The 25,516-nt window shown below is 58.9% G+C and overlaps 3 protein-coding genes across 5 annotated transcripts; 2 read left to right on the top strand and 1 right to left on the bottom strand.

Moving 5' to 3' along the window:
* Positions 1–5,160: 5,160 nt before the first annotated feature.
* IL27 (interleukin 27) lies at positions 5,161–9,892 on the top strand. Its single transcript, XM_075528127.1, has 5 exons — positions 5,161–5,191; positions 7,293–7,465; positions 7,551–7,649; positions 8,902–9,063; positions 9,581–9,892. The coding sequence occupies exons 1-5, from the start codon at positions 5,161–5,163 to the stop codon at positions 9,890–9,892; spliced, it is 777 nt and encodes a 258-aa protein (XP_075384242.1).
* A 56-nt stretch (positions 9,893–9,948) lies between these two features.
* On the bottom strand, positions 9,949–18,373 carry APOBR (apolipoprotein B receptor). The gene is made up of 9 exons (XM_075564694.1): positions 17,696–18,373; positions 15,208–17,611; positions 12,293–14,845; positions 12,149–12,202; positions 11,864–11,926; positions 11,741–11,782; positions 11,252–11,560; positions 10,905–11,170; positions 9,949–10,819 (listed from the first exon to the last, which is right to left on the bottom strand). Exons 2-9 carry the CDS (start codon positions 15,262–15,264, stop codon positions 10,750–10,752), a joined length of 3,414 nt encoding a protein of 1,137 aa, XP_075420809.1. The 5' UTR covers positions 15,265–17,611; positions 17,696–18,373; the 3' UTR covers positions 9,949–10,749.
* On the top strand, positions 16,930–25,479 carry CLN3 (CLN3 lysosomal/endosomal transmembrane protein, battenin). Of its 3 annotated transcripts, XM_075564692.1 has the most exons (16): positions 16,930–17,078; positions 17,235–17,359; positions 17,491–17,569; positions 19,437–19,533; positions 20,933–21,004; positions 21,401–21,480; positions 21,587–21,672; positions 22,126–22,198; positions 22,295–22,438; positions 23,423–23,538; positions 23,923–23,969; positions 24,044–24,112; positions 24,207–24,262; positions 24,375–24,468; positions 24,846–24,986; positions 25,101–25,479. In XM_075564692.1, exons 2-16 carry the CDS (start codon positions 17,314–17,316, stop codon positions 25,218–25,220), a joined length of 1,320 nt encoding a protein of 439 aa, XP_075420807.1. In that variant the 5' UTR covers positions 16,930–17,078; positions 17,235–17,313; the 3' UTR covers positions 25,221–25,479. The 3 variants fall into 3 exon arrangements, with proteins under 3 accessions (XP_075420807.1, XP_075420808.1, XP_075420805.1); XM_075564690.1 differs by lacking the exon at positions 16,930–17,078 and having other exon boundaries at positions 17,110–17,359; XM_075564693.1 differs by lacking the exons at positions 16,930–17,078; positions 17,491–17,569 and having other exon boundaries at positions 17,109–17,359.
* Positions 25,480–25,516: the final 37 nt, after the last annotated feature.

The following is a 25,516-nucleotide window of genomic DNA, read 5'->3' as shown; positions in this document are numbered from 1 at the left end:
ACCCCTGCCTCCTAGCTGTGAACGCTTCCTCCCCCCCTCTACCCCCCCCACACACACATGGGGTTCCACTGCTCAGCCATCTGCTCTCTCGTGTCATTTACATAGGATGCCAGCCATGACCGTGCCGCCCCTTGCCCTCAACCCTCCCCAGACACCTGCCCTGCCTGTGAGAGTAACTCCAACACACAGCCCACCTCTGGGGGGACAAGAGGGGACGGGGAAGGAAGCCTAGTTCCCTTTGCCGCTTTCAATTCTAGGAGACGCTGCAGCTAGGGGACTGACACCCAAGGCCCTTATAACATGGCTCTGCACCATGGGGGCCCTGGGCCGCGGTGGGGTGTGGGGAGAAAGGCCCTTCAGTCAGGACTGGGAATTTGGGGCTCAACCCCTGTGCTCCCTTGGGACCAGGGGCGTGGCCCCCCCAGCCTCACCCCTGGGCTTGGGAGCCTCACCTGCCCCCCAGCTCCTGTCCTCTCCCTTCCCCACCTTCAGACACCTGGTTGGTTTCACTCAAGGGCTGGTTCCCGGCCAAGCTGACCTCACGGTTTCAGGGATTTCCCCCTCACCAGCCAAGCCCCAATGGCCCTGGAGTGGAGCTCCAGCCTCCAGCTCGTCACGGACTTGCTGTCTGACCTTGAACACGACTTCCCCTCTCGGATTCCATTCTGACGTCACCCCAATGCATGTATCGGACGGTGCCAGGTTCCCATCAGCCCTATGGAGTGCCCCGCAGGGCAGGGGAGGGGTGCACCTCGGAAAATCTGTTAGTTTTGTTTTGTTTTGCCATGTCACGGCATCATCTAGGTTTTTGCTGCTCGACCCGATGACAGTGCTGCGTTCGAAAACGGCTGTAGCTATTCCGGGGAGAAGGCGCCCCGGGCGCGTCCTGGTTACGCACTGGGCTGCGCACTGCAAGGTCCCCAGCTCAAAACCACCACCCGCTCCTCGGGAGAAAGGCGAGGTTTCCTACGTGGTAAAGGTGTATGGTCATGGACACTGACGGGGGCAGTCCTACCCGGTCCTGTGGGGTCGCTGTGAATTTGGTGACAGTGAGTTTGTTTTTGTTTGTTGATCATTCGCTCCAAAGTTGCAGGGCGGTTACAAGCAAGGTGTACTCGGCTGCGACCTGAATGGCGGGTTGGTTCATAGTTACCGGGATGTGCCGCAGAAGAAAGGCCTGGAAATCTACGTTGGAAAAATGACCATCGCAGCCACTGAGAGCACCCATGGGGCACAGGGCGCCCTGGCATACTGAGGACACTCTACGTGGGAATCCACTGGCCGGAGGCGAGGAGCGCCTGGGTGGGGCTCAGGTATGAGCCCACCCAGAGACCCGCAGAAGGAGGGCCCAGCGATTTACTTTAGGAAAACAAGTCATCAAAACCCAATGGATTGGGGCAGGGAATGTATGGATGTGCTTTATACAATTGATGTATGTATATGTATGGATTGTGATAAGAGTTGTATGAGTCCCTAATAAAATGTAAAAAAAGAAAAGAGGAGAAAAAATGATTAGGGCAAAGACTGTACAGATGTGCTTTATACAATTGATGTATGTATATGTATGAACTGTGATAAGAACTGTATGAGCCCCAATAAATTGTTAAAAAAAAAAAAACAAACCCAATGGAAACACACCAGCCTGTGTGATCATGGCCTGTAGAAGGGATCAGGCACCAGGTATTGGAAGATCAAAAACAAACACCTGTATCTATGCAAAAGAGCCCATCTGTAGACAATTGGATATGCCCCACAGAAGGCTTATAAGGAAGGGATGATTCAACCAAGGTGCAGTCTGGCACCAACACATCGTTCCTCTAGTTCCTCAAAGCCTCCTTCCCCCACCCGCACCCCACTACCATGTCCCAGTTCTATCTTACATATCTGGATAGCCCGGAGAACACGTATTGGTACAGATAAGAACTCTTGACACATGGAATTCAGAATAGATAAACCCCTCTGGAACAGTAATGGGAGCAGCGATATCATGAGGGTAGGGAGATGGCCAGGGCGGGGGGAGGGGGAGAAAGGGAGAATCCATCACAAGATTGGATATACAGCCCCCCACCCCAAAGGGATGACTAACATAAATGTGGGTAAAGGGAGGCAGGGGACAGTGTAAGATATGAAATCGCAAAAACAATATATAATTAATCAAGGATACACAAGGGTGGAAGGGTGATGGGGAGAGGGAGGCGGAAAATGAGGAGTTTATATCAAGGGATCATGTAGGAAATGTTTTGGAAACGATGACAACAAATATGCTTGATGTATGGAATGCTATAAGAGCTGAAAGAGCCCCCAATAAAATGATGTATTCAAAAAAACAAATAAAAGGAAGCCCCACAGAGCAGATTTTTATTCAGACACACGCGGAGTTGGAAGAGGCCTGACTCTTCTTGTGGCCTGGGGTTATGTCATACAAGACGAGGGAGCATCCCAGCCGTGCAGAATGCCGCCTCCGGCCTAGACAGGCCACACAGCCACAGAGTGTCACACGCTCAATCCCAACCGAGCTCACTGCCCTGCGATGGATTCTGGCTCACGGACACTGGAGGGCAGGACAGAACGGCCCCGAGACAGCGACTCTTTACAGCAGTACAAAGCCTCATCTTTCTCCCTCGGAGTGGCTGGTGGTTTCGAACAGTGCGGGCCTCGCAGGCAAAGGCCCGACACCAGACCCACGCAGCCACCAGAGCTCCACAGACTCAGGCCTCAAATAGCTCAGTGCCACGAAGGAAAGCAGGGGTGGGGGTGCCAGTGGCAGGATTGCATCTTTCTGTGGTGGTGGGGGGCAGTCAGGAAGGCCCCATTTGAGAAGGTGCCCCTTGTGCAGCGTTGCTCAGGGGAGAATGGGTGCTGAGACCGATATCCGGGAGAGCATTTTGGACAACCTCTCTGCCGCGGTCAGTCGAGGTGACTCTGACCCATGGCGAACCCAGAGGACCGAGTGGGTTTCCGAGACTGTGGACCTTCACGAAAGTGGAAAGTCTTTCTCCCTCAAGGGGCTGCTGCTTTCAATCGGCCCACTGCCTAGGGCTCCTTTCCACGTGGCAGCAAGTGCAAAGGCCCAGAGGCAACAGGGTGCCTGGCCCGTCCGGGAGCAGCAAGGAGGCCGGCGTACTGGAATAGGATGAATCAGAGTCAAGTGGAAAAAGACAGAACGAGCTAGCAGGAAAACCTTTCAGACAAGATGGGTGACTGCAGGGATACACTCCCCTCAAGGGGGACCCAGTGACGATGGGGTTCTGGGTGCAGAGAGGACTTCTTTGAAAGCCCACACACAAGCCGCTATTGAGTCAGAGCGACCAGAGAGGACACAGTGGAACGGCCCCGTTGGGTCTCCGAGACTGGAAATCTCCACGGAAGGATTTTGAAAGGAGACGCCGAGGGAACTGCTGGCAGAGGGAATGAGCTTTGCGGAGCCGAGGCAGTCTGTCCAACCATGGAGGGAAAGTTGCCGGAGCAGGAATAGGGTGGGAAGGAGGAAGCAGAGGAGCAGCAGGGGCAGGAGGCATCCCAGTCCCTGAAAAGATGCCAGGGGAGCAGGTAGATGATGCTGAAGGGCCAGGGGGATGGGGGTGGAGGGGATGGGCAGAAAGCAGGCTGAGCAGTTGGCACAGCAGTGTCAGGTGAGAGCGTGCTTGCGTGGCTGGGCAGAGGGTCACTGAAGGGACCGCTGTGGCTCCTCGCCAACCGTCTCAGAACGTACGGGGACCTCCCTCATGGGGTATCCCAGCTGTGGTATGATGTACTACCACCTGGACAGGTGGCCAGCTTCAGCCAGGGAGGCCCCAGCCCCCTCTCCTCCTCCTCTTCCTCGTCCTCCTCCCGCAACTCTCTGAGACAGTTCCCTGGCCAGATAGGGGTACTTCCCTAGGAGTGGGTCCCAGGCAGACTTGGTGGGCATTGCCCTGGCAGGGCTTGGCGGGGAGGGTCAGGGGGGAGGGCGGAGGACAGGAAGGGGAAGCCCCTTTGGTTTCTATATCACAGAAGGGAATCAATAGGGAAACCCCACAAGTCCAAGCAAAAGGAAAGTGGCCCCCTGGACGTCGGGGAAGACCGAGAAACCCCCATCCTTTCCCTGCAGATGGGAAATCCAGGGAGGGGCTTTGCCGGGAGCGAGGCAGCTCTGCAGCCCAGCCCTGACAGGGGTCTCTACAGAGCAGAAGCTTAGATCAGTGGCTCTCCGGGGTTAATCAGTGCCTGGACTGATCGCTGAGCCCGGACTCATGCAACCCGAATCTGGCTACAGGCTGAGCCCCACCGACTGGACTGCGCATCTCAGCATCACATCTGAGTCGTGACAGCTGGTCAGACTCGTGGTCACAGGCAAAGCCCCACCTGGACCCACCACCACGGAGAATGCAGGCCACCGACTAGCTCTTGCCCCAGACAGAGAGAGACATTGCAAGTCCAGCCCTAGAGCAAACCCTGAGCTGAGTTCTAACCCGGGCTCTGAAAGACCTCAGCCCTAGAGGGAGCTTAGACCCAGATTGAATTCTTCAAACCTCAGGCACGGCCTTGGACTTGATCCCATCCGGCCTCAGAGCCTAATCACAAACGAAGCTCCCGGTGCCTGATGCTATCGGGTTGAACCTTGACACCATGCAGGGGTCAGCGCAGGGGTCCCATCGCACCACTCACAGAGGAAAGGGGCCTCCTTCCTCGGGCCGTGGGGTGTACCAGAGGAGGACAGAGGTGACTCAAAACTCTTAGACCCTTTTGATGGTCAGCTCCCTGACCTGGCCGCCCACCTTTCCACCGAGCGCTCCAGGAAGACCCTAGGCTGGTGGTGAGAGGGCAAAGAGGTGAGAACTCCCATCTGGGGGGCAGACGACCCAGGGAAGAGAGTCCAGTCATTCATTCAGGAGAGCAGGGGAGGGAGGGAGGGAGGTCAGGGTGGGATCCTAGAGCTTCTCAGGGACTCAGGAATTTGGATTGCCCCAAACTCCAGCTTCCCGCTACCGCCCACCCCACCCCCTCTGGGAAGGGAAATTACATTTCCCCATTTCAGCAAGAGGGGTTACAGTGTGGAGGGAAGACTGAATGCAAAGCTGAAAGCGCAAGCAGGAGGGAAAGTGAAACCGGGCAGGCGCAGCCCCCAGTATAAGACGCCCCCACCCAGGAGATGGCTGGTCAAAGAGGCTGGGCCCCAGCATGGGCCAGATGACAGGAGACCTTGGCTGGCGTGAGTTTGAGACCAGGGCTGGAGGCAAAGGGGCGGGGGTGGGTGAACCTGGGCAGAGGATGGAAATGGTGATCTGAGGTAGATGGAAGAGGTCCGGGGCAAGGGCCAAGGATGAGACTACAGCTGAGTGGTGGACGGGAAACTTGGGCTGACATGAATGGGGTGGGATGCCTGGGGAGAAGAGTGGGTGGTTTGGCCAGAGCTGGGCCAAGGATGGGACCTTTTGACTGGCAGGGATGGGGAGGGAGGCACAGGGAAGTTAAAGCCAGAGCTGAGCAGATGAATCAAGAGTTTGGTTGGAATGAGTGACAGGGGGTCAGGCAGCCTGTCTGAGACTGAGCACGGGGGTGGGCTGGGGTGGGGTGGGGGGGTGCTGACTAGAGAAGAACAACCAGAGGAGTTGGCAGCCATGAGGGGCTGCTGTCAAGGAGTCCACAGCCAGACGAGGTTAACGGGCTGGGTGGACGGTCTCGGGCTAGAACCAGAGCTTGGGCAGAGGAACCAGTTGCAGGGCCAGGTGGAAGCCACAGGCAAGGGAACAGAGAGAGCCCTGGTGCGTGATGCTTAGCTTATGCGTTGGGCTGCTTAACCACAAGGTTAGCAGTTCGAACCTACCCGCCACTCCGGGGGAAAGAAGGATGGGGCTTTCTACTCCGGTAAAGAGCTGTCGTCTCGGAAACCCTGAGGGGCAGTTCTACTGTCCTCTAGACTCACTCTGGGTCAGAAACGACCTGATAGCAGTGAGAGAATAGATAGAGAACCTTCAAGGATCGGGAACAAGGCCCCAGAATGGACTGTTGTGCAGAGAAATGAGAAGAGCCCAGGGGCTACAGGGCTCAGGCGGGAAGGGAAGGGGCGGTAGATGGCTGGTGACACAACTCAGTCCTTGGTGGGCAACATCCACCAGGGGTTGAGAGCACCTGTCTAGTTCCTCCAAAGAATTAGGAAGAACCCTGCCCAGCCTGGAGTTTCTAGGAAGCCTCTGGGAGCTTGTGGGGAAGTAGAAGCCCGGAGAAGATTCCCTTAACCTTCACTGATAGGATGTTACAAGAAGCAGAGCCCAGGGCTTGGGGGCCGAGAATGGAGAGGAAAGAGGGAGAGCAGTTTTGGTTTGTGTTTCGAAGGAGGGTTATGTAACTGTTCTGTGGGAGAAACTGCTGGCCACAGGCTGCATCCAGAGCTTTCCCCCCTTCCATCCCCCCCCACCACCATCCCTTCCACCCTTGGCCCGCTTCCCTCTGTCCAAGAAACACAGGGCAGGAAGCTCCCTCAGGAACCAGACATGAAACTCCTCCGTTTTAGAGATGGGAGCCTGACTTGCTCGATGGAAGAAACACCTTCCTAGAAGCACCACCTCCCACCCCACCCCACCCCGTACACACACACCCATGCATGCTCTCACGGTGCTGGTGAGGGTCTGGTCTCACCAGGTTCCCCTCCAGAGGGAATCCACCTGCCTCGGTAGAGACTGGGCCAACCTGTCCTTTTGCCTATGTGGAGCCAGAGCCTCTGGCATGGCCAGCCCACCCCTGGCAGCCTCGTGGCCAGTCCAGCCCATTAGAGCCACCTGGCTGAGCCCAAGGAATCCTTGACGGAACAGAATGTTCCACTCTGGGGCCAGGTGGCTGCCTCCTCTGAGGTCCCCAGGGGAGGCCCACAGGCTCTGCATTTGACTCCTGGAATCCAGGCTCAGCCCTCCACCCTCTGGCTATACCACCTTGGGCGAGTCACCCTATTGAGCCTCACTCCCCTCAGCTGCAGAATGGGGACAATAAGTCATGCCCAGGTCACTGCACACAGCTACGCAGGTCGGTCGCTGAAAAGGGTACTCGGCTAGAGGAGTTTGTGTATCGTGGAGCTGCTTGGAAAGGGCAAAGGTAGGCGTCCCGGCCAGGCTGTGTCTGCCTGGGGTGGAAACGCCTTCCTCTCATTCATACTGAGACACCCCAGGACACCTGGTTCCACTGATGCTTTGCCGTGTCAGTGAGACCAGGCCTGCGAAGGTGCTGGCAAAATGCAACCTCAGAAGAGGTGCCTTTTATACCTCCACCTGAATCTCCCAGCCCCCCTCATCTGGCTCGCCCTCTCCCCACCTCTCCAGGGCTCGGCCTCTTGCTGCTCTCCTTGCTCCTGGCCCGAGCTGGTGTCTGGGGATTCCCAAGGCCCCCGGGGAGGCCACCCCTGAGCCTGCAGGAGCTGCGGAGGGAGTTCACGGTCAGCCTGCATCTGGCCAGAAAACTACTCTCTGAAGTCCAGGAGCTGGCTCACGGCTTTGTGAGTTCCCGGATGCAGCCGGCTCTGGGAATGGGCAGACCCCAAAGCTCCTCTGACCCCCATGCTAACAGATCTTGCCCCATAGGCTGAGTATCACCTGCCTGGAGTGAACCTGGACTTCCTGCCCCTTGGAGGGCAGCTCCCCGACATTGCTCTGACCTTCAGGGCCTGGCGCCGCCTCTCTGTGAGTAAGGACTCCTGGGGTGTGGGGGAGTCACCCCTGGATCCTGGTGACCAGGATCTGGTGACCAGGAGTCACCAGGAAGGCTGGGATGTGTGTTGGGGAGTAAAGTTGAGGGATTGAATTGAAGAGGGACTTGGGGATGGGGCTGAGCTTGTCCATGGATCTGAAGAAACTGGAACAAGATGCAATAAGGAAGGAGGTTGGGGAGAGTGGAGAGTAGTGGGAGATGAGTGGAGAAGGGGGATGGAGTTGATGTTGGGAATGAGAAGGGGATGGATGAGGTGTGGGAAGATGAGGGCTGACATTGAAAAGGCCGTGGAGGATGGGGAAGGGGGATGGAACTGGAATGGTGGGGTCCTCCAGTTGGAGATGGGATGGAGAGCTGGTGAGAAATCGGCTGGAGTCGGGGAATGAGGGATGGGACCGAGAAGGGGAAAGGGTCAGGACCCAAGATGGGAGATAGGAGATGAGCTGAGATGGGGGGTGGGAATGGAATGGGTTGCAGGTGGGGGTGAAACCAAAGCTGGTATGAGCTGCTCTGCAGATGGAAAGGAGCTATGGGGATGGCAACATGGGTAGGATTGGAGATGGGTTTAGAACAGAGATTCTCCACCTTCCTCATGCCGTGACCCTTTCATACAGTTCCTCATGTGGTGGTGACCCCAAACATAAAATTATTTTCATTGCTACTTCATCACTGTCATTTTGCTACTGTGATGAATCGTCATATAAATAAATATCTGATAGGCAGGATGCATTTTCATTGTTACAAATTGAACACAATTCAAGCATTGTGATGAATCACAAAAACAATAGGTCATTCTATATTGTGAAATATTTATTTCTAATGACAAATAAATGACATTTGTCTTGAAGCATGGCGTAGCATGGGTAACAGTCTTCATGGCAGGTACTCCTAGGTGGGTGTGTCTGCATGTGGGCAGACCTACCTGAAACGGATAGAGCAGTGTCTCGATTCTTAAGAGTAGACCATTGGAAAGATGTGTTTTCCGATGGTCTCAGGAGACCCCCGTGAAAAGGGTCGTTTGACCCCCCCCAAAAGGGTCGCGACCCACAGGTTGAGAACCGCTGCTCTGGAAAGTGCCACTGGGAACATTGCTCAAGGACAGCAGCATGGGAGCAGGGGTGGGTGTGAGATTGGGGATGCAGAGTGTGATGGCTTTGAACTTGAAGTGTGTGGTCGCCCTTGGCCTGGAGAACTTCTGTGGACCCTTCCCCTCCCTTTTCCTAGGACTCAGAGCGGTTGTGCCTCCTCTTTACCACACTCCGCCCCTTCCACGTCCTGCTGCTGCGAGGCCTGGGGCCTCAAAGTGGCTGGACACGCTCAGAGAGGGCGCAGTTGTGGGACCTCAGACTAAACCTCCGGGACCTGCAGCAGCACCTCCGCTTCCAGGTAGGACGCCCACACTCCCTGCCCACTTCCAGAGGCCAGTGCTTCTGACAGCCCCGCCCATAGGGCTACGCAAGTGTGGTGGGAGATGGGCCAGGAGCCAACCCAATGGCCCAGTGGTTCCCTTTCCCTCTCTGACCTCACCCCAGTCCTCCTGAGCTTGTCCTAGGGAGATTGGAACATTACCCTTCATCTAGGCAGAAGAGCAATTCTCTGGGGACACTCTTGAAGCAGGGAGGAAGTTACTGAGCCCGGATTCCCCAAGGCCATCCTAGGGAGTGACCCTGACGCCTGGCCTGGGTGTCAGCTCCTGGTCCCGTGGCTTCTATGTCCTTGACCGAAAGGTCAGGCAGGATGCACGAGGGGGTGACTCAATGGATGACCTACAGAGGGGTTGTCCGTGACCCTGCAGCCCTGCAGCCCCGATGCCATTAGGAACTAACGGGGTACAAAAGAAATCCAGGGTGTCTTCTCAAGTTCCCAGCCTGGCCCTACTCTGACCCCTGCCCTCCCCTCACAGGTGCTGGCTGCAGGATTCAGCCTCCCAGAAGAGGAGGAAGAGGAAGAGGAGAAAGGACGGCCCACAGGGACCCCGGAGAGCCCCTCACAGCTGTCTGCCCAGGCGTCTTGGCCCCAGCTCCTCTCCACCTACCAGTTCCTGCATTCCTTAGAGCTTGTCCTGTCTCGGGCCATGCGGGACCTGCTGCTGCTCTCTCAGGCTGAGGACCCGACCCTGGGGGTCTTGGGTTCCCACTGCCCAGTGCTCAGCTCTGACCTAGGGACCTCTGAGCCCTCCCTCACCTCCAACCTCACCCCCACCCACTGGGACTAGGCTCCCCACCACTAAGGCAGGCTCTGGCTTGCTTGCCCCAGCCCCCCCTACCCGGTAACTTAAAGCCCGTCCGACCCTTGACAGATATTTATTTCAGGAATATTTATTTATTGTCCAGGGAGAGGATGGTTTATTTATTGTCTTCCTGCCTGGGGCTGAGCCGCGATGCTGGGTGCCTAATAAAGCACTCCCACGCTTCTTTCAGCCTCGACTTCTTTCCAGAGAAGGAGTCCAAAGGATCGCAAGGCCTGGAATGGGGTCCATCGCCCCGGCTACTTAGGACCCTTCTTTGCCCCAGCAGTGTGGGGGTGCCCCATTCCAGCCCGGCAGCCCGGGAGTTGCCATCACCACCAGCAGGGTTTGAAAAGCGGGGTGGGAGGGTGCTGTTGGCGTGGGGAGGCTGAGCTACCATTCTGGAAACTCAAGGCAGCTGGCCTGCTACCCACCCACCTTGGATTGCAAGGGGCATTCCCTAAACCCTCCAAAGCCCCTTCCTCTGGGGCTGGCTCCGTCTCGGAAGTGGGCAGTGGGGGGTGGGAGGGGGCACTGTGTAGAAAAGGAAGAGTCTGAGAGGGGAGATCATTGTCCTGTCTCTTCCAAGTCTTTTCAAGGCTCCAGACAGTTGAGGTGAGCCGGGGAGAGATTCAGGACAGGGCCTGGGAGAGATGGTCCCCACTCCTCCGTGGGGTATGTGATCCAACAGCCTCCGCAAGTCCACGGTCCGTGGGAGACGGCAGGCTTTCTCAGCTCCGTGACCAACACGCCAAGAATGTGAGGTCTCCATGGCAGAATGGTGTGTCTGCGGTGGCATGGGGGAGCGGCGGGCGCAGGGCCTTCCCTCGGGGCCTGGCTCCCAGTCACTGGGGTTTCGGCTGGCCCAGCCGGGCTTGTAGCTCCTGCATCATACCAGCATGTGCAAGACCAAACCTGGTGGTGGAAGGCAGGCTGAGAGAGCTGGTCCCCAGTCCCGCCACCTCCCCAACCAGGCCCGGCCCCCTCACCCCAGGCCTACCCGTGTCCCAGGGGCCTTCTCCTGGCCGGCACCGGGGTCCCTTCAGGCTTTGGGGGGCTTGGTGCAGGGGGTGTCTCAGCCTGGAGGGATATCTGCGGTGGGGCTGACAGCTCAGCCTCCGGCGGCAGGATGGGGGGCTCCTCCAGGGCCCCAGGTGCTGGGGTCCGACGGAAAGAGGGCCGGGAGCGGCGCTGTGAGGAGCTCCGGGACAGAAGGGCGCGGCTCCTGGAGACAGAGACGTCCAGGCGGGACCCCGGGAGCAGGGCCTGCAGAGAAGGGAGTGGTGAGGCCGGTTCCTGGGGTCCCCCCTGTGTCTGCCACCGCTGGGCCCTGCCCCTGGTCCTCACCTCCTGCCAGCTGCTGCGGTCCTCCCCGCAGGCGTGTCCTGGGGCCTCTGAGACCTCGGCTTCTCCTCCCAGCACAGGCTCAGTCTCTGTAGGCCCCTGGCGTGTGGGCTGCGCCTTCTGTCCCTTGACAGCCTCTGGGCCTTCTAGATCGGCCTCCCCGGCCGCCTCCGTCTCCCCAGCCGGCTCAGCCTCCTCGGCCTGTTCAGCCTCCTCGTTCTGCACGGCCTCCAGGGCTTCCCTGACCTCCTGGACTTCACCTACTTCCTGGGCCTCCCCAGTGTCTCCCCCCTCCCCATCTTCCTCAGCCTCCTCAGCTGTTGCCCCGGCCTCCCCCATCCTAGCCTTTCCAACATGCTCTGCTTCCTGGGCCTCCTCTGTGTCTCGGCCTTCCTCAGTTACCCCAGCCTCCTCCTCTTCCTTCTCTCTGCTGTCCTCCACCCCCTTGGCCTCCTCCTCCCTCTCCCTGGCTTCCTCTGCCTCCCCAGCTACCCCAGCCTCCTCAGCCTCCTCAGCCTGCCCCCCTTCCTCAGCCTCCCTCGACTCTTCATCCCCCTCAACCTCCTCAGCCTCTCCAGCTCCCACAGCCCCCTGGGCCTCCTCAGTCGTCCCCACATTATCCGCTTCCCTCGCCTCCCCGGCCTCTGCAGCCTCCACAGCCTCTTCTGCCTCCTGGGCCTCCTCTGTGTCTCGGGCTTCCTCAGTTTCCCCAGCTGACACCGACTCCTCTTCCCTGCTGTCCTCCACCTCCTTCTCTTCCTCTGCTGCCCCTGTATCTTTGGCCACCCCATCCTCTCTGGCTCCCCCAGTCTCCTCGGCCTCCTCAGTCTCCCTCCACTCTTCATCCCCCTCAGCCTCTCTGGCTCCCACTGCCCCCTGAGACCCCTCAGCCGTCCCCACATCATCTGCTTCCCTCGCCTCCCCGGCCTCTGCAGCCTCCACAGCCTCTCCTGCCTCCTGGGCCTCCTCTGTGTCTCTGGTTTCCTCAGTTTCCCCAGCCAACTCCTCCTCTCTGCTGTCCTCAACCACCCTGTCTTCCTCTACTTCCCCTGCTTCTTCGGCCTCCTCACCCTCTCTGGCTCCCCCAATCTCCTTGGCCTCCTCAGCCTGGCCCCCTTCCTCTGCTTCCCTCCACTCTGTGGCCTCCTCAGCCTCCACAGCCTCTGGCTTCTGGTCTCCAGCCTCCTCAACATCCTCCAGTTCAAAGCTCCTTGGGGCTCCTCCCTTGAGGTGGGGGTCCCCATGCTGCCCCTCACACTCGGGCCCCTGCCCCACTGCTTGCCACACCCCAGCCTCTGTTCTCGACCCTGCCCACTCTCTTGGGAGCCCCTCGGCCTCCCCGGTGGGCTCAGCCCCCTCTACTGTCACCTCTGAGGAGCCTGGCGTGAAGCTTTCCATCCCCCAGTGACCTTCGGCCTCTGCAGATCCCCCCACCATGCCCTCCTCTCCCCCAGACCCTACTGCCTGGGCCTCTTCTTGGTGGCTTTTGCCGGTCACCTCTGAGGAGTTCTCCAGGCTGTCCTCCCCCTGGATGGCCTCCCTGCACAGGACCTTGGGCAGCTCCTCACCAGCCACAGCCTGTGCCAGCTCATCTGAGCCCCAGCCTCTCTCCAATTCCCTCTCCCCGGCCTCCCCAGCTCCCCTTCTGAGCCCAGACTCCTTTACATCCTGGACTGCCTGAGCCTCCACGGTCTCCGTAGCCATAGGGCTCCTGGGATGTGCCTCCTCCTCACTGTCCTGGAAGCTTGGTGGCACTTCCTCGGCCCCCCACGGCCCTGAAGCTTCTCCTTCCCCGTCCTTGGCTGCCGACTCTTCCAGTGGCCCACCTGTCTCTGCTTCGACCTCCAGGTCTCCGCCTGGCTCCTGGGGCTCTGTCTCTGGGGCCTCTTCCTCCTCTGTCCCCAGCCCAGAGCCCTCTGCCTCCCCACACTGCCCCGCTACCTCCTGGTTCTGCAGGACCTGGCCTCCTGCAGCCCCCTCCCCCAGCCCCTCTGTGGCCACCTGCAGCTGGAGAGCAGCCCCCTCCATGGTCCTTCCCCTCCCACTTTGCCAGGCTTCTGCCCCAGAGAACTGGACATCATAACCTAAGGACTGGGGGTCATCCCTCAGGACCTCCTCTGCTGCCTCTCCACCCGGTGCTGGCTCCCATAGGGGCTCTTCCTCCACCCACTGGCTGCCCTCAGGTTTCTTGGTTGGGGACTGGGGCCCTCCCATCTGCTCAGGTTCCTGGCCTTCTGTGATCCCCTGTCCCAAGCCTCCCCACTCAGCGCTCAGTGCTCCCTGGCCTGGCTGAGCACCCTCACCACTCCACTGGCCTGTGAACACCTTCTGGGGCCCAGCTTCTGGGGCGCTCTCTGTGTCTGCGTCACCTCCAGCCCCCCTAGCCTCTGAGTCCTGGGGCAGCCCGGCCTCTGCGCCCCAGCCACCCGCCTTCTCCTCCTCGGCCTCTTCTGCCTGAACTTCACCGCCCAGCCCAATCTGGTCAGCCCCATCCTCCGAACATGGCCTCTCCTCGCTCTCTTTCCTGTCCTGCTCTGCCTGGCCCTCACAGCTGTCCCCTGCATCTTCCTCCGACCCTGCATCTCCTGCAGCCTCTATCCCTGACCCCTGATCCCCAGCCCCTTCTTTCACTCCCTGGGTCCCCAGGGCCTGAGTCTGTCTGCACATAGGGATCTCTTCAGCCTGACTCTGCTCCTGCTCCCCCTCATCCTCCCCAGCTCTCCTGGAAGCCTCCTCTCGCACCCAGATGTGCTCCCAACCCACGGGGGTCCCTTCTCCTGGGAAGATGGCCCCCTGGCTGAGCGCCCTGACCTCCTCCCTGCCTGAGGCTGTGCAGGCCTCGGGCTCGGTCACTAGTCCTGGTGGCTCCTGTGCGACCGTGAGTTGGACACCACTCGCCACAACTATCTCCTCCTCTTCTGTCCCAAGCTCCCTGACCTCAGGCCCCCAGGTGTCCTCGGCCAGTGGCCCCTCGCCTGCCTGTTCTGTCTCCTCCTCGCCATTGTCATCCCCGGCCGCGTCTGGCCAGCCCACACCAGCCTTGCCCACAGGCTCCCTGTGCCAGGCCCACTCCGACTCCACCCCTTTGGCCACCCCTGGCTCCTCTGCCCTGACCTCTTCCTCCACCTCCTCCTGCTCCTCCCATTTCCAGATTCTCAGCGTCTCTCCTTGGTTCACTTCCGGCTCCGGCCTCTCCTGGGTTTGATTGCTCCCGTCTCTGTCCATCGCAGACCCGGCCGCAGGAGCCTCCGTCTCCAAGGGCCCCTGGTCCTTGGCAGCCTTAGCTGCCTCCGGGGCTCCAGCGTCATGTCTTTCTGCTTGGGACCCATAGGAGCTGCCTTCTCCCCAACCCCAGGTGTGTTCGGCAGCTGAGTTCCCTTCCCGGTGTCTCTTGGCGCCCCCAGACCCTCTCGGCCCTCCGCTCCCCTGATTTTGGCTGCTTCCCAGCCCCTCCTGTGCCTCCTGAGCGGCCTCCTCCACAGCCTTCCTTGGCCTTTCTGGCCCCACCTCAAGTCCTTCAGCTACCTGAGCCTCTCTCTCCCCTGTCGTGGGGACCTCATCTCCCACAAGATAGGAGATGAAGGTGCTGAAGGAGTCCTAGGAAAGAAACATCAGAGGAGGGAAAGAACAATCAGGGGACACCCAGATCTCACTCTTGGGCTCTGGGCCCGGAGGAGGAGGGGCCAAGGAGTCCAAGAGAGGGGACTCTGGGATCTCAGAAAGGGAAACAGATCTGCAGAAGGGAGAGGAACAGGTCCAGGTATGTGGACATGTTGACGGAAGTGGGGAGCTGACACCCAGAAAAGGTCCAGGCGAGGAGGCTGCCTGACCTGGGGAAAGACTCCCCAGTCCTGAGAAAGGCTCAAAGGGAAAGGGAAGGTGTAGCCCCCCCTAGCGCACCCCCAGCTCCCCGCAGAACAGAGCAGAACATCTTTGTCACCCCGTGCCCCTCTCCTCACCAGTGCCCCCCTCAAGGCCTGATGCAGCCCAGGGAGGTGTAACCGGAGGAAGTTCATCTTGTCTGTCTGTCCAGAAAGCCAACAATGACCGTCCCCACACACCGAGACAAGTCACTTGCCTGGACCAGAAGACACTTCCTCTTCCCCTGTCTCTCCCTGACGTGTCCCCAGCCATGGTTGGTTCAGCCCCCTCCTGCCCCAACCCCCACAGTAGCCTCTGCCCCCAGGCTGTGAGCAAGAAGTGTATTGCCCCTGGGCCCTTGGGTGCACAGTTGGAGCTAAAGGGCAAGGGGATGGAGGTAAGAAAGGAAAATAAGAGCAGGGGGACCTCAGAACTGGGTGTGGGGGAGGGGCACATGGAAATTACAGCTAAAGTGACTCAGGTCTTGTATTCATACCTCAGCCATTTCCGCCTCCCCCCACCAAAAAAAAACAAAACCACAACCACTCTGTGAGGAAACTGGGGTTTGTGGTTCCTGTTTTGCTCTGGAACAAGGAGTGGAAGTGAGGAGGGGGCTCCCAGGCTGGTGGGGAGCCCCCCACCACGACTTCCCATTTCTCCATTTCAGGTTCAGGATTGCATGCCTTAAGGCCAAGAAAGGGGTCTGGCTGGTGTCTCCCTTGGTGGTGATTCCGGTTTGAAAGAGCATTTGTGTGCATTGGTGCCTCCCTCCCATCCTCCTGTGAGTTCCTGAGGGCAGGGGCCCTCGGGGGTGGGTGCAGTGGCCACCAGGTGTTCATTCAGTAGGAGAAAGATCTTCCTCAAAGATTTATAGCCTTGCAGTCCTCAGGGACATTTCTACTTGGTCTTCCCATCACGGCTGTGCCAGTCAACAGCAGTGGGCTTGGTTTGGGTTTGATACTGCCTGAGGAGGAGCCCAATTTTCATTGGGAAGCCCACCCTAAGGGACTCCAGTAGTCCTCCCAGCCTGGAGATGGGAAAGGGCTGGCAGAGTGGTCCCAAACTGCTGCTGGGAGCCCACAGCACACATCCACAGGGGCTGAATGAAGAGAATTGGTGAGGCTGCGGGGGGGGGGGGGGGGATGAGAATCGCTCCATATTTGGGGATTTGTGAAGTGATCTCTCTCCCCGCCAACCTCATTTTTGTTGTGTGTGGGTGTGTGTTTGAGAAATTGGGGAAGTTGGATTCAGCGTCAGAATACTAGACAGTAGACTAATCTGATCTAGGGACCCCGGAAGCTGGCGGGATCCAGCAGCAGCAGCAGTCTGTAAAGGGCTCCCTGCTGCTAGCACGTGGTTTCTGATTGCTGACGGGCTCTCTGAGAGTCGCCTTTAGAGCCACTGTTCCAGGCCTGGCGCTCACTTCCCTTCTGGGTACGTCACTGTTCTCACTTGCTGCTTTTGGGTTCCAGGCTCCGCTGGAAAAGTGTCTTACTCTTGCACGCCTAGGATTCCGCTAAGAGTTATCGATCCAACCCCTAGGTGAGTGTGATCGCCCCTTCGTGTTTCCAAAGCGATTTTTAGGGGCAACAAGGAGCAAAAAGAATGACTTAAAAAAAAAAAAAAGAATGTTCCGGGTCAGAAGGAACTGGCAGGCGGCCATGTCTGTTCCTGGCAAGTGAGGGACGCGAACAGCCGACCTGGCGGACACGGTCACGGCCCGGCCGCCGCCCGTCTTACGTCACCGCAGCTCTCGCGGAGCCCGCTCGCTCCGCGTCCAATGGGGCGGTCCCGAAGTTCTCCCGGCCCCGCCCCTTCCCACGCCCCGACCCGGGGCAAGCGCCACGGCGCCGACGAGGGGCGTGCCCGGAAGTGGCGGAAGCCGCCGAGCACGTGATGGGCGGTGCCGGCGCGGTCACGTGACGCGCCCCCGTCGCGCCGGCCGCGGGCGTCTCGGCGGCTCTTAAAGGTACAGGCCTCGGGCTCCGCGTATCGGGGAGGGCGGAGGGGAGTCCGCGGGGCGGGGCGGCCGCGAGCCGGAGTCCGGGGAATGTCCGCGCTTGATCGCCCGGCGCAGCCGGAGGCGAGCCGGCCATGGGGCGTTGATCCGTGTCCTCGGTTGCAGACGGGGATCCGCACGGCCAGCGGCCAGGCTGAGCGCTCGCTGACCGGAGCCTCCTTGGGGGGCACTTGAACTTGACGCCATGCCTTGCTGCCCGCGCTCGTGGCAGCGCCTTTCGGATTCCGAGGGTGAGTATTTGGACCCGGCCCTCACCGGGGCCACTACCTGTGCCGGGCCACCTGCTCGAGGGGCTGCGGAGCCACGTCGTCGCCGTGCACCTGCGAGAGGGGTGGGAATCTCGCTCCTCTCTCCCTCCCAGGAGAGGAACCCGCCCGCGAACGCCGGGCCCCTCGGTGGCACAGTCCCGGCAGCTCTTGGAAGAACGCCCTGGGCTTCTGGTGAGTGGTCTCTGCAGGTTAGCAGCCTGGGTGCAAAACTGTCTGTGAGAGAAAGAATGGGAAGAAAGGGTTGACTTGCGGAAAAGAAGCAAGATCCACAAATATTTGCAGAGGCAGCAGTTTCACCTCCAGGCTGTGTGTAGTTTCCCGGAGTCCTTTGTTTGTTGTTTAACTTTTGGCCAGGCTCTCAAAAGTAAGCAATGTTTCTCCTCCAATCAATTCAGCCTTCCGAAGATGTTCATACAGGTCTTTGGAGAAAGAAATCATGAACTCACTACTTTGAAATGGGAAGCCAATCTTTGGCTCACGCCCATTTAGACAAAGGCACCACTCCCAAAATGTTTCGTGAAGGAACATCGACCTGCGAAAATCATGCCGATCAGGATGAAGACCTTTAGCAGAAGCCTAAAGAGCAGGGACAAACTGAGCACAAATTGCTAAGAGTCACCTAACTTCTCCGAGGCTCCCCTTTCTCCGGAGTCCAATGGGGATAGTCCACCGTGGGGGACCGTGCTGGTACTTAAAATATGGGTGTCATTGCTGCCAGTATCACCGCGTCATGCAATCTACCGCGGTAGGACAAACTGACAGACAGGTGGCGGGTGCTACTTCATGGGCTCCAGAAAATGACTTGGATGAAGGCCGTTTCCTTCCTATGGGTAGCTCAGATTGCGCCGAGATGAGACAAGCCAAGCCTGTGGATCGTAAGGGGACGTCTGTGTTACTGAGTTCTGATCCTTACAGCACAGAGGGGTAATCTGGAAAGGGATGCCTATCCCCATTTTCCACATGACGAGAGACGGACCATTCAAGTAACACTTCCAGGCTGGGGACCTGGGCTTTGCATCTTGGGATCTTCCTGCTGTACCACAGTGCACCGGAAGCAGTAGATCAGTGGATGCCCCAGGACTGAACAGTGGAGGAAACTCAGCAGCGAGGTCTTGGAGCTTGGATGTGAACACTAAGGGACCCCAGGCTCCTATTTTTTCCCCGTACTTTTATTGGAGGCTCTTACAACTCTTATCACAATTCATACGCTCATTCAGTGTGTCAAGCACATTTGCACATAGGCCGCCAACATCATTTTCAAAGCATTCTCTTCCCACTTGACCCTTATATCAGCTCCCTAATTCTTCCCCCTCCCTCCCCGCCCGCACTCACGAACCCTTGATAAGCTATACAGTATTATTTTCGTATCTTATATTGTCCTCCGTCGCCCCTCACCCACTTTTCTGTTGGGAGGGGGTTTTAGGTTGATCCTTGTGATTGATTCCCCCTTTCTCCCCTCACCCTCCCTTAATCCTCCTGGTGTCTCTACTCTCATTGAGGGGTTTATCTGTCCTGGATTCCCTGTGTTTCGGGCTCTTATCTGTAGCAGTGGGCATGCTCTGGTCTAATCTGATTTGTAAGGTAGAATTGAAGTCATGATAGTGGTGGAAGGAGGCACCACAGAGCTAGAGCAAAGCTGTGTGTTTCATCGGTGCTGTACTGCACCCTGACTGGCTCATCTCTTCCCCATGATCCCTCTGTAAGGGGATGTCCAGTTGTCTACAGATGGGCATTGGGTCTCCACTCCATGCCCCTTCACCACCACCCCTCCATTCACCTGGTTTTGTTCTGGGTCTCAGATGCCTGATCCCATCAACACCTCATGATCACACAGGCTGATATGCTGCTTCCATGTGGATTGTATTGCGTCTGAGTCGGGCTCCTATTTCTGATCCCAGTGCTGAGTGGAGATGGAGTGGTGATATGAGGGGGAGAAGAGGGAGCCCACTAGAAGCACGAGTGATGGGGAGGTTGGGTGCTAGGGCTGCGGTGACGGCCGGTCTGAAAGGTAGACTGAGGTCTGCCCTGCTCTCTGCAGGCTCCTGGGTCTCTGCAACAATTTTTCTTACGTGGTGATGCTCAGCGCGGCCCATGACATCCTCAAACACCAGAGGGCTCCTGGAAACCAGAGCCACGTAAGTGTTCTCCACCTCTGGCCACCGCCACCAAGGTCCCACCCACTGCCGCCACGCCAGACTGCTGTAGAAAGGCCGTGGACTCGCCCTGGAGCAAAGGTCCCCTTGAGAAACTCAGAATAGGGTGGCCAAGACATAGGACGAGGGGGCTAGAATTCTCTCTCCTAGACTCTCCAGGGAGGCAGGAGCACCCTGATGTGGGATGGTGGGGGATCATCTGGGATCTGCAAGGTCAGCAGTTCAAAACCACCAGCCGCTCCTTGGGAGAAAGATGGGGCTTTCGACTCCCAGGGGTCTCTATGAGTCCATATTGACTCCTTGGTGGCGAGCCTTTGATTGGGTTGCTACGAACCACGCAGGGTATGGGATTTGCAAACTCTTCCTCAGCTGGGTGGGCCTGTGGTCTCTAGTGGGGTTTCACAGCCATGCTGGGTCCTTCTCCGTACTACAGGTGGCACCATCCCTGCACTACCCACTGAATGCCAGTACGCATCACCCTGTCTGTCTCTTGTCCCCAGCCCACCCCTGTTAGGACAACCAAGAATGCTTCCAGACATTGTCAAATCATCCCTGAAGGATGAGCTGACCCCTGGTTAAGAACTGCTGGAATGTGGTGAAAACCTAAAGGCACATGGCCCCTCTTGTGGGAGCAGCTGCCAACTTTGCAGGCCCAAGACTCAGCGTCTGGGAATTCGGATATCCATAGACAAGCTCCTGAGTGTCTGGACCAGACACGGTCCGCTTGCAGGGCCACATTTGGCCTGTGAGTCTTTTCAAAAAAATGTTCTACAGTTGTGTCGGCACATAATCCACCTATCATAGAGTTCAGTCGTTCAAGCAACTCAAGAAGAATTGTACAATCATAAGCACAATCCATTTTAGAGCATCTTCCCCACCCCCACCCCGATGATTAATCGCCTTTAAAATGAGTTGTGTCATCACATTCAGTTGTAGTGCTCCCTACTCCTCCTACCTTCTGTTGTTAACTTCCGAAATTCCCTCCTCCTCCCCATCCTCCCCATCCCCTACCAATCCTCACCTCCCTTATTACCTCCATGCTTCCTCTCCTGTGCTTCACAAACTGGTCAACTCACAGAAACAATAAAGAACAAAAAAGAGATACAGTGGCAAGGACAAAACAATAGGCATATGAACTATAAGCCATGATTAAGAAACAAAAGGCCACTTCAGTGTTTTAAAATGCCAGGGAAGAGAGAGTGGTTATTTTTCAGACTTCCCTGGGCTCCCTCCCTCCACGTCAGACAGAAAAGCTGCCGTTTTGAGGAGCTACCATGGCCTGAGGCCTCCTTGAAGTCTGAGCAGAGCTGGGACTGCAGCTGGTCCTGTCGGCCTGCTTCCTGCCTTCCTGGGTAAGGACGCTTTCCTTGTCTCCCACCAGGTGGACCCAGACCCAACACCAGCCCCCCACAATGGCTCCTCTCGTTTTGACTGCAACTCGGTCTCTACAGCTGTGAGTGCCCTCGGCTTCTCTCCCCCCCCCCCCCCGCCCACCCCGGCCCCCTTGTTCCACAGGCCACACTCCCAGGCCCTCCGCGCTGTTCTGATTGGAATACTACTGCCCCCACGCTCCAAGGCCTTCGGCACACCACACTTAGTGTGGCTAGCAGGCCCCCGGGCCACGCCACGTGTGGGATTCCCCTCCCCCAGACCAGGAAGCTTGGGCTCAGTGTGCGTAAGGGCCTAAGCGTCTCAGCCTCCAGTCTAAGACAGCTTGAGCGCAGGGCTGTCCGCTGCGGAGCCTGTGTCTGGAGCAGGTCTGGAGAGCAGGCTCTTTCTCTTCTTAACCCCTTGGGTGGGAGGAGTGTCCCTGCCAAAGCCTGGACTCTCTCCTGCCCTCTTGTCCCAGGCGGTGCTCCTGGCTGACATCCTCCCCACGCTGCTCATCAAGGTGCTGGCTCCCTTCGGCCTTCATCTGCTGCCCTACAGGTCTGAGCAGGGGTGGTGGGGGGAGGAAGGGCCCGTGGGCTCTGCGAGGTGCAGGCTGGCAGCAGAGCAGAGGCCTGACCTGCCTGCCCCCCCACCTGCCCCTCAGCCCGCGGGTTCTCGTCAGTGGGGTTTGTGCTGCTGGAAGCTTCATCCTGGTGGCCTTTTCGCAATCCGTGGGGACCAGCCTGTGTGGTAAGCGTGCGATCCTGCGTCAGGGGTGGGTCCCAGAGGAACCTCCACAGAGTGTGGGAGGTGACGGGGTGGTGGTGGGCGGGGGGGGGGTGTCTTCTTAACTTCCGAGTAGAGGCAGCCTCCGGCCTCCGAAGGGCTGTGAGGCTGTCGGGAGTCAGAGACAGTGATCCATCAGGACACTTTGAGGCTGAGGTGGTGCTGGCGATGGGCGGAAATGGGTGGGGCCACACAGCTTGAGATGATGGACAGAGGCACCGGGACTCTGGGCGGGGCTTGGAGGAGCCATGCAGAGTGTGCCCCCCCCCCCATCCTGAGCAGGCAGATGAGCAGCAGGTGGCTGCTGGCCTGGGGCACAGCCTGTCTCCTGAGCAGCAGAGGAGACTGGGCTCCGGCTGAGCCAGGAAAGGCTACGTGAGGTCACCTCCGTGCTTGCACCCCACCCATCCCCACCAGGTGTGGTCTTGGCCAGCATCTCATCGGGCCTGGGGGAGATCACCTTCCTGTCACTCACCGCCTTCTACCCCAGGTACACGGGCAGATCTGGGAGGGAGGGCGGGAGGGAGGGAGGGAGGAGGAGGAGCCCAGCCGGGGCCTTCGGAGCAATCCCATGTTCTCTCCACAGGGCTGTGATCTCCTGGTGGTCCTCGGGCACAGGGGGCGCAGGGCTGCTGGGAGCATTGTCCTACCTGGGCCTCACCCAGGCTGGCCTCTCCCCACAGCAGACCCTGCTGTCCATGCTGGGCATTCCCGCGCTCCTGCTGGCCAGGTGAGTAGCTCTGGGCATGGAGGCTCGCTATCCTGGTCCTCAGCTGCCCACAGCTGTGCTACTGAGTGGACATGGCATCTGGATCCCGACAGCCCTCTCTTTGTGCCCTCTGGTGCCACTGGCTAGCTGGTGCCCCGGCCAGTGACATCACTTCCTGTCACAGATGATGGTCATTGTCCCCAGGCCTCCCGGTGGTGACGAGCTTGAAGGGGCTAGCACCATGGGGTTCTCCAGGGAGGGACCAGGGGGTGGGTGGCATTAATTATCTTGTGTGTGTGTGTTCACGTGGATTACCTGTGACTCCCTAGGTTCGAGAGTAGGGCAGGCCATATAGGAGACCCCTTTTATAAAGTAACCAAGCCAGACTCTGCCCCGGAGGCAATGCGGACGCCCTGCAGGGCGGGGCCACCTTGTGAGTTGGGGAGACAAGAGTTCTTCACTGCTGGCGTAGAACACCTTGTCTTTCTCACGCGGAGCAGCTCCTGGTTTCGAACCGCTGACCCTGCCCTTGGCCGCCCAACCGGTCACTAGGCTGCCGCGGGGCTCCTGACTAAAGTCTGAGGTGGAAAAGCACAGACATTCAGGAAGGTGAACCTTCCCGACCTGGGGAACTCCCGCCCAGCAGGCTGAACCCCCGACAAAGGTAGCCAGGTTAATGAGTACAAGGGAGCTGAGCTGGCCCCTGCCGTGTGTGACTGAGGCGCTGACTGTGAGTGTCGGCAGACAGGTAGAAAGACTGGGTGTCAGCAGACGGGTAGAAACAGGAAGGAAACGCACTTGGGTGGAAAGAAGACAGAGTTTTCTCTTTGCTTTCCCACCCCACCTCCCACCCCTATTGGTGGCTCTCCACCCCCGGGGAGCTGGTGCCTGAGAGCGAGTGATCACTCAGTGTACCCCTGAGGGACTGAGCTGATGGCCTCTGAGAGCCTGTCCACCCCACCCAAGAGACTCTTTGACCCCCGTCAACATTCACCCCGCTCCTAGCTATTTCTTGTTGCTCACATCCCCGGCACCCCACGATCCTGGAGGGGAAGAAGAGTCAGAGACGGCGGCAGCCCGGCAGCCCCTGATGAGTCCTGAGACTCCCAGGACGCAACCAGGTAGGAGACGCAGGGGTCCCAGGCCCGTCCGCCGCCAGGTCCTTTTGAGTGGAATCCTTTCCAGGGGTCAGCCGGGGGAATGGGGTGGGTATGCTGGCACTGAAGAGAGCCAGGTGCACCTTCCCCAGGTGTACACTGAGCATGTGTGTCAGGTGGTTCACATCCTAGGCCAACAGGTCCTGGCAGCAGAAGAGCAGGTGCAAAGGCCCCGAGCTAGGGACAAACCTGGGTGGTCAAGGAACAGAGAGAAGGGGCCCCCGTATAGCTGCCTGGGACACCCCCATGGGCAGCCATCCCAGTACCCCCTGGGGTGGGGGTGGGGTGCTCACTGGCGCCCTCTGCTGAGCCCTCAGCCTGCTGGCCTGCCTTTCTTACCCCCTTCAGACTCTGCCCCCAGTCTCTCCCTTCAAGAACGGTGGACGGTGTTCCAGGTATGCCTGGTGGCTGGGGGGTGTGCCCTGTGGGCGGGGCCGTCTCTCAGCCTCTGCCCTCTCTTGACCCCCAGTACCTGCTGCCGCACATCCTGCCCTTGGTGCTGGTTTACTTCGCAGAGTACTTCATCAATCAGGGCCTGGTGAGAGTGGGCGTTGGGTGGTGGGAGGGAAGACGGGATTATTGGAGTGCCGGCCCACACGCTCCCCTCCTCTCCCTCTCCCCCGCTGCTGCAGTTCGAGCTCCTCTTCTTCCGGAACACGTCTCTGAGTCACGCTGAGCAGTACCGCTGGTGAGAGGGCTGAGGGCCGGCCACAGACTGGGCAGGCATTGGACTGGAGGGGTCCCTGGGTGGTGAGCTGCCCTGCTAGGACGCTCCCCCTACTGCCTGCTCCCTCCTTCAGGTACCAGATGCTGTACCAGGCGGGTGTCTTTGCCTCCCGCTCTTCCCTCCAGTGCTGTCACATCCGCCACACGTGGGCCTTGGCTCTGCTCCAGGTAATGGCACCAGGCCCTCACTCCAGCCCGGCCTCGGCTCCTAACTTCTCCAGTCGCTCCAGTCCCTGTATTTACTGGGGTACAGTCATTCCAAGCAGTGGGGAGGGGGGGGGTCCCACAACGAGGGGGTGGTCCTGATCGACTGGGGGACATGCAGGATGACTCAAAGGCCCCAGGTGAGGGGTGGTGGAAGAACGTTACTGCCAAACAAAGGCAGGGGAGTGAGTTGGGATGTCAGGGAAAGGCCCGCTGCCTCCCGTCTGAGGCCCTGGTTAGCCAGGCTGGGGTTTGAAGTTTTATGGAATCCCATCCGGTCCTCTTCCTCGCCAGGACCAGGAGGCCCAGCCTCATCCTTCCCCTCTGACCCCCTCCCACAGTGCCTCAACCTGGCCTTCCTGATGGCCGACGTGTGGTTCAGCTTCCTGCCAAGCATCTACCTCGTCTTTCTGGTCGTTCTGTATGAGGGGCTTCTGGGGGGCGCGGCCTACGTGAACACCTTCCACAACATTGCCCTGAAGGTCAGCCCCCGCCGAGTTAGGGTTACGGAGGGCACTTCCCTGGGGCAGCCCAGGGCAGGCTTTTCAGACCCAGGCCTGACCCCCACATACCCCCACTCCACCTCCCCTCCACAGACCAGCGACGAACACCGGGAGTTCGCCATGGCTACTGCCTGTATCTCGGACACCTTGGGGATCTCCTTGTCAGGAGCCCTGGCCTTGCCGCTGCACGACTTCCTCTGCCACCTCTCCTGATCCCCGAGCGCCCCAGGACCTGGATGCACTGCCCGTGAGCCAGCAGGCGGGTCAGCCAGGCCCAGAGCCCAGAGCCCACCCACGAACTCCACCATAGGAAGTCCCCACAGGCCCGGGAGGGACGGAAGTGCCAGGGCCCGCTTTCTCTGAGCGTGGGGGACACCCGAGGGCCGCCACAGCCTCCCACCCCCAAGCTGGTCTCGGGGAGTTTCTTAGTGACTTTATGGTTCTCTGAATAAATGCCTATTTTATCAACTGACTGCCTTGTATTATAGTCTCTCTGGGTGGGGGGGGGG

The sequence above is a fragment of the Tenrec ecaudatus genome, chromosome 12, assembly GCF_050624435.1.
Source record: "Tenrec ecaudatus isolate mTenEca1 chromosome 12, mTenEca1.hap1, whole genome shotgun sequence".
NCBI lineage: Eukaryota > Metazoa > Chordata > Mammalia > Afrosoricida > Tenrecidae > Tenrec > Tenrec ecaudatus.
This window is presented reverse-complemented; position numbering and strand designations above follow the sequence as displayed.

Bases quoted from the DNA above. Each gene is read 5' to 3' on its own strand.
- APOBR (XM_075564694.1), bottom strand. From the start codon at position 15,264: ATGAACTTCCTCCGGTTACACCTCCCTGGGCTGCATCAGGCCTTGAGG. The intron at 11,927-12,148 runs GTGGGGACGGCT...GACACAGAGGAG, and splicing joins AGGCGAGGGAAGCAGATGAT to GCCCAGGAGGCAGAAGAGGC. The intron at 11,783-11,863 runs GTGGGGACGACT...GAGTCGAGGGAG, and splicing joins AGGCGAGGGAAGCGGATAAT to GCTGAGGAAGGGGGGCAGGC.
- IL27 (XM_075528127.1), top strand. From the start codon at position 5,161: ATGGGCCAGATGACAGGAGACCTTGGCTGGC. The intron at 7,466-7,550 runs GTGAGTTCCCGG...CTTGCCCCATAG, and splicing joins AGGAGCTGGCTCACGGCTTT to GCTGAGTATCACCTGCCTGG. The intron at 7,650-8,901 runs GTGAGTAAGGAC...CCCTTTTCCTAG, and splicing joins GGGCCTGGCGCCGCCTCTCT to GACTCAGAGCGGTTGTGCCT.
- CLN3 (XM_075564692.1), top strand. From the start codon at position 17,314: ATGCCTTGCTGCCCGCGCTCGTGGCAGCGCCTTTCGGATTCCGAGG. The intron at 19,534-20,932 runs GTAAGTGTTCTC...GTCTCCCACCAG, and splicing joins CTCCTGGAAACCAGAGCCAC to GTGGACCCAGACCCAACACC. The intron at 21,481-21,586 runs GTCTGAGCAGGG...CCTGCCCCTCAG, and splicing joins CTTCATCTGCTGCCCTACAG to CCCGCGGGTTCTCGTCAGTG.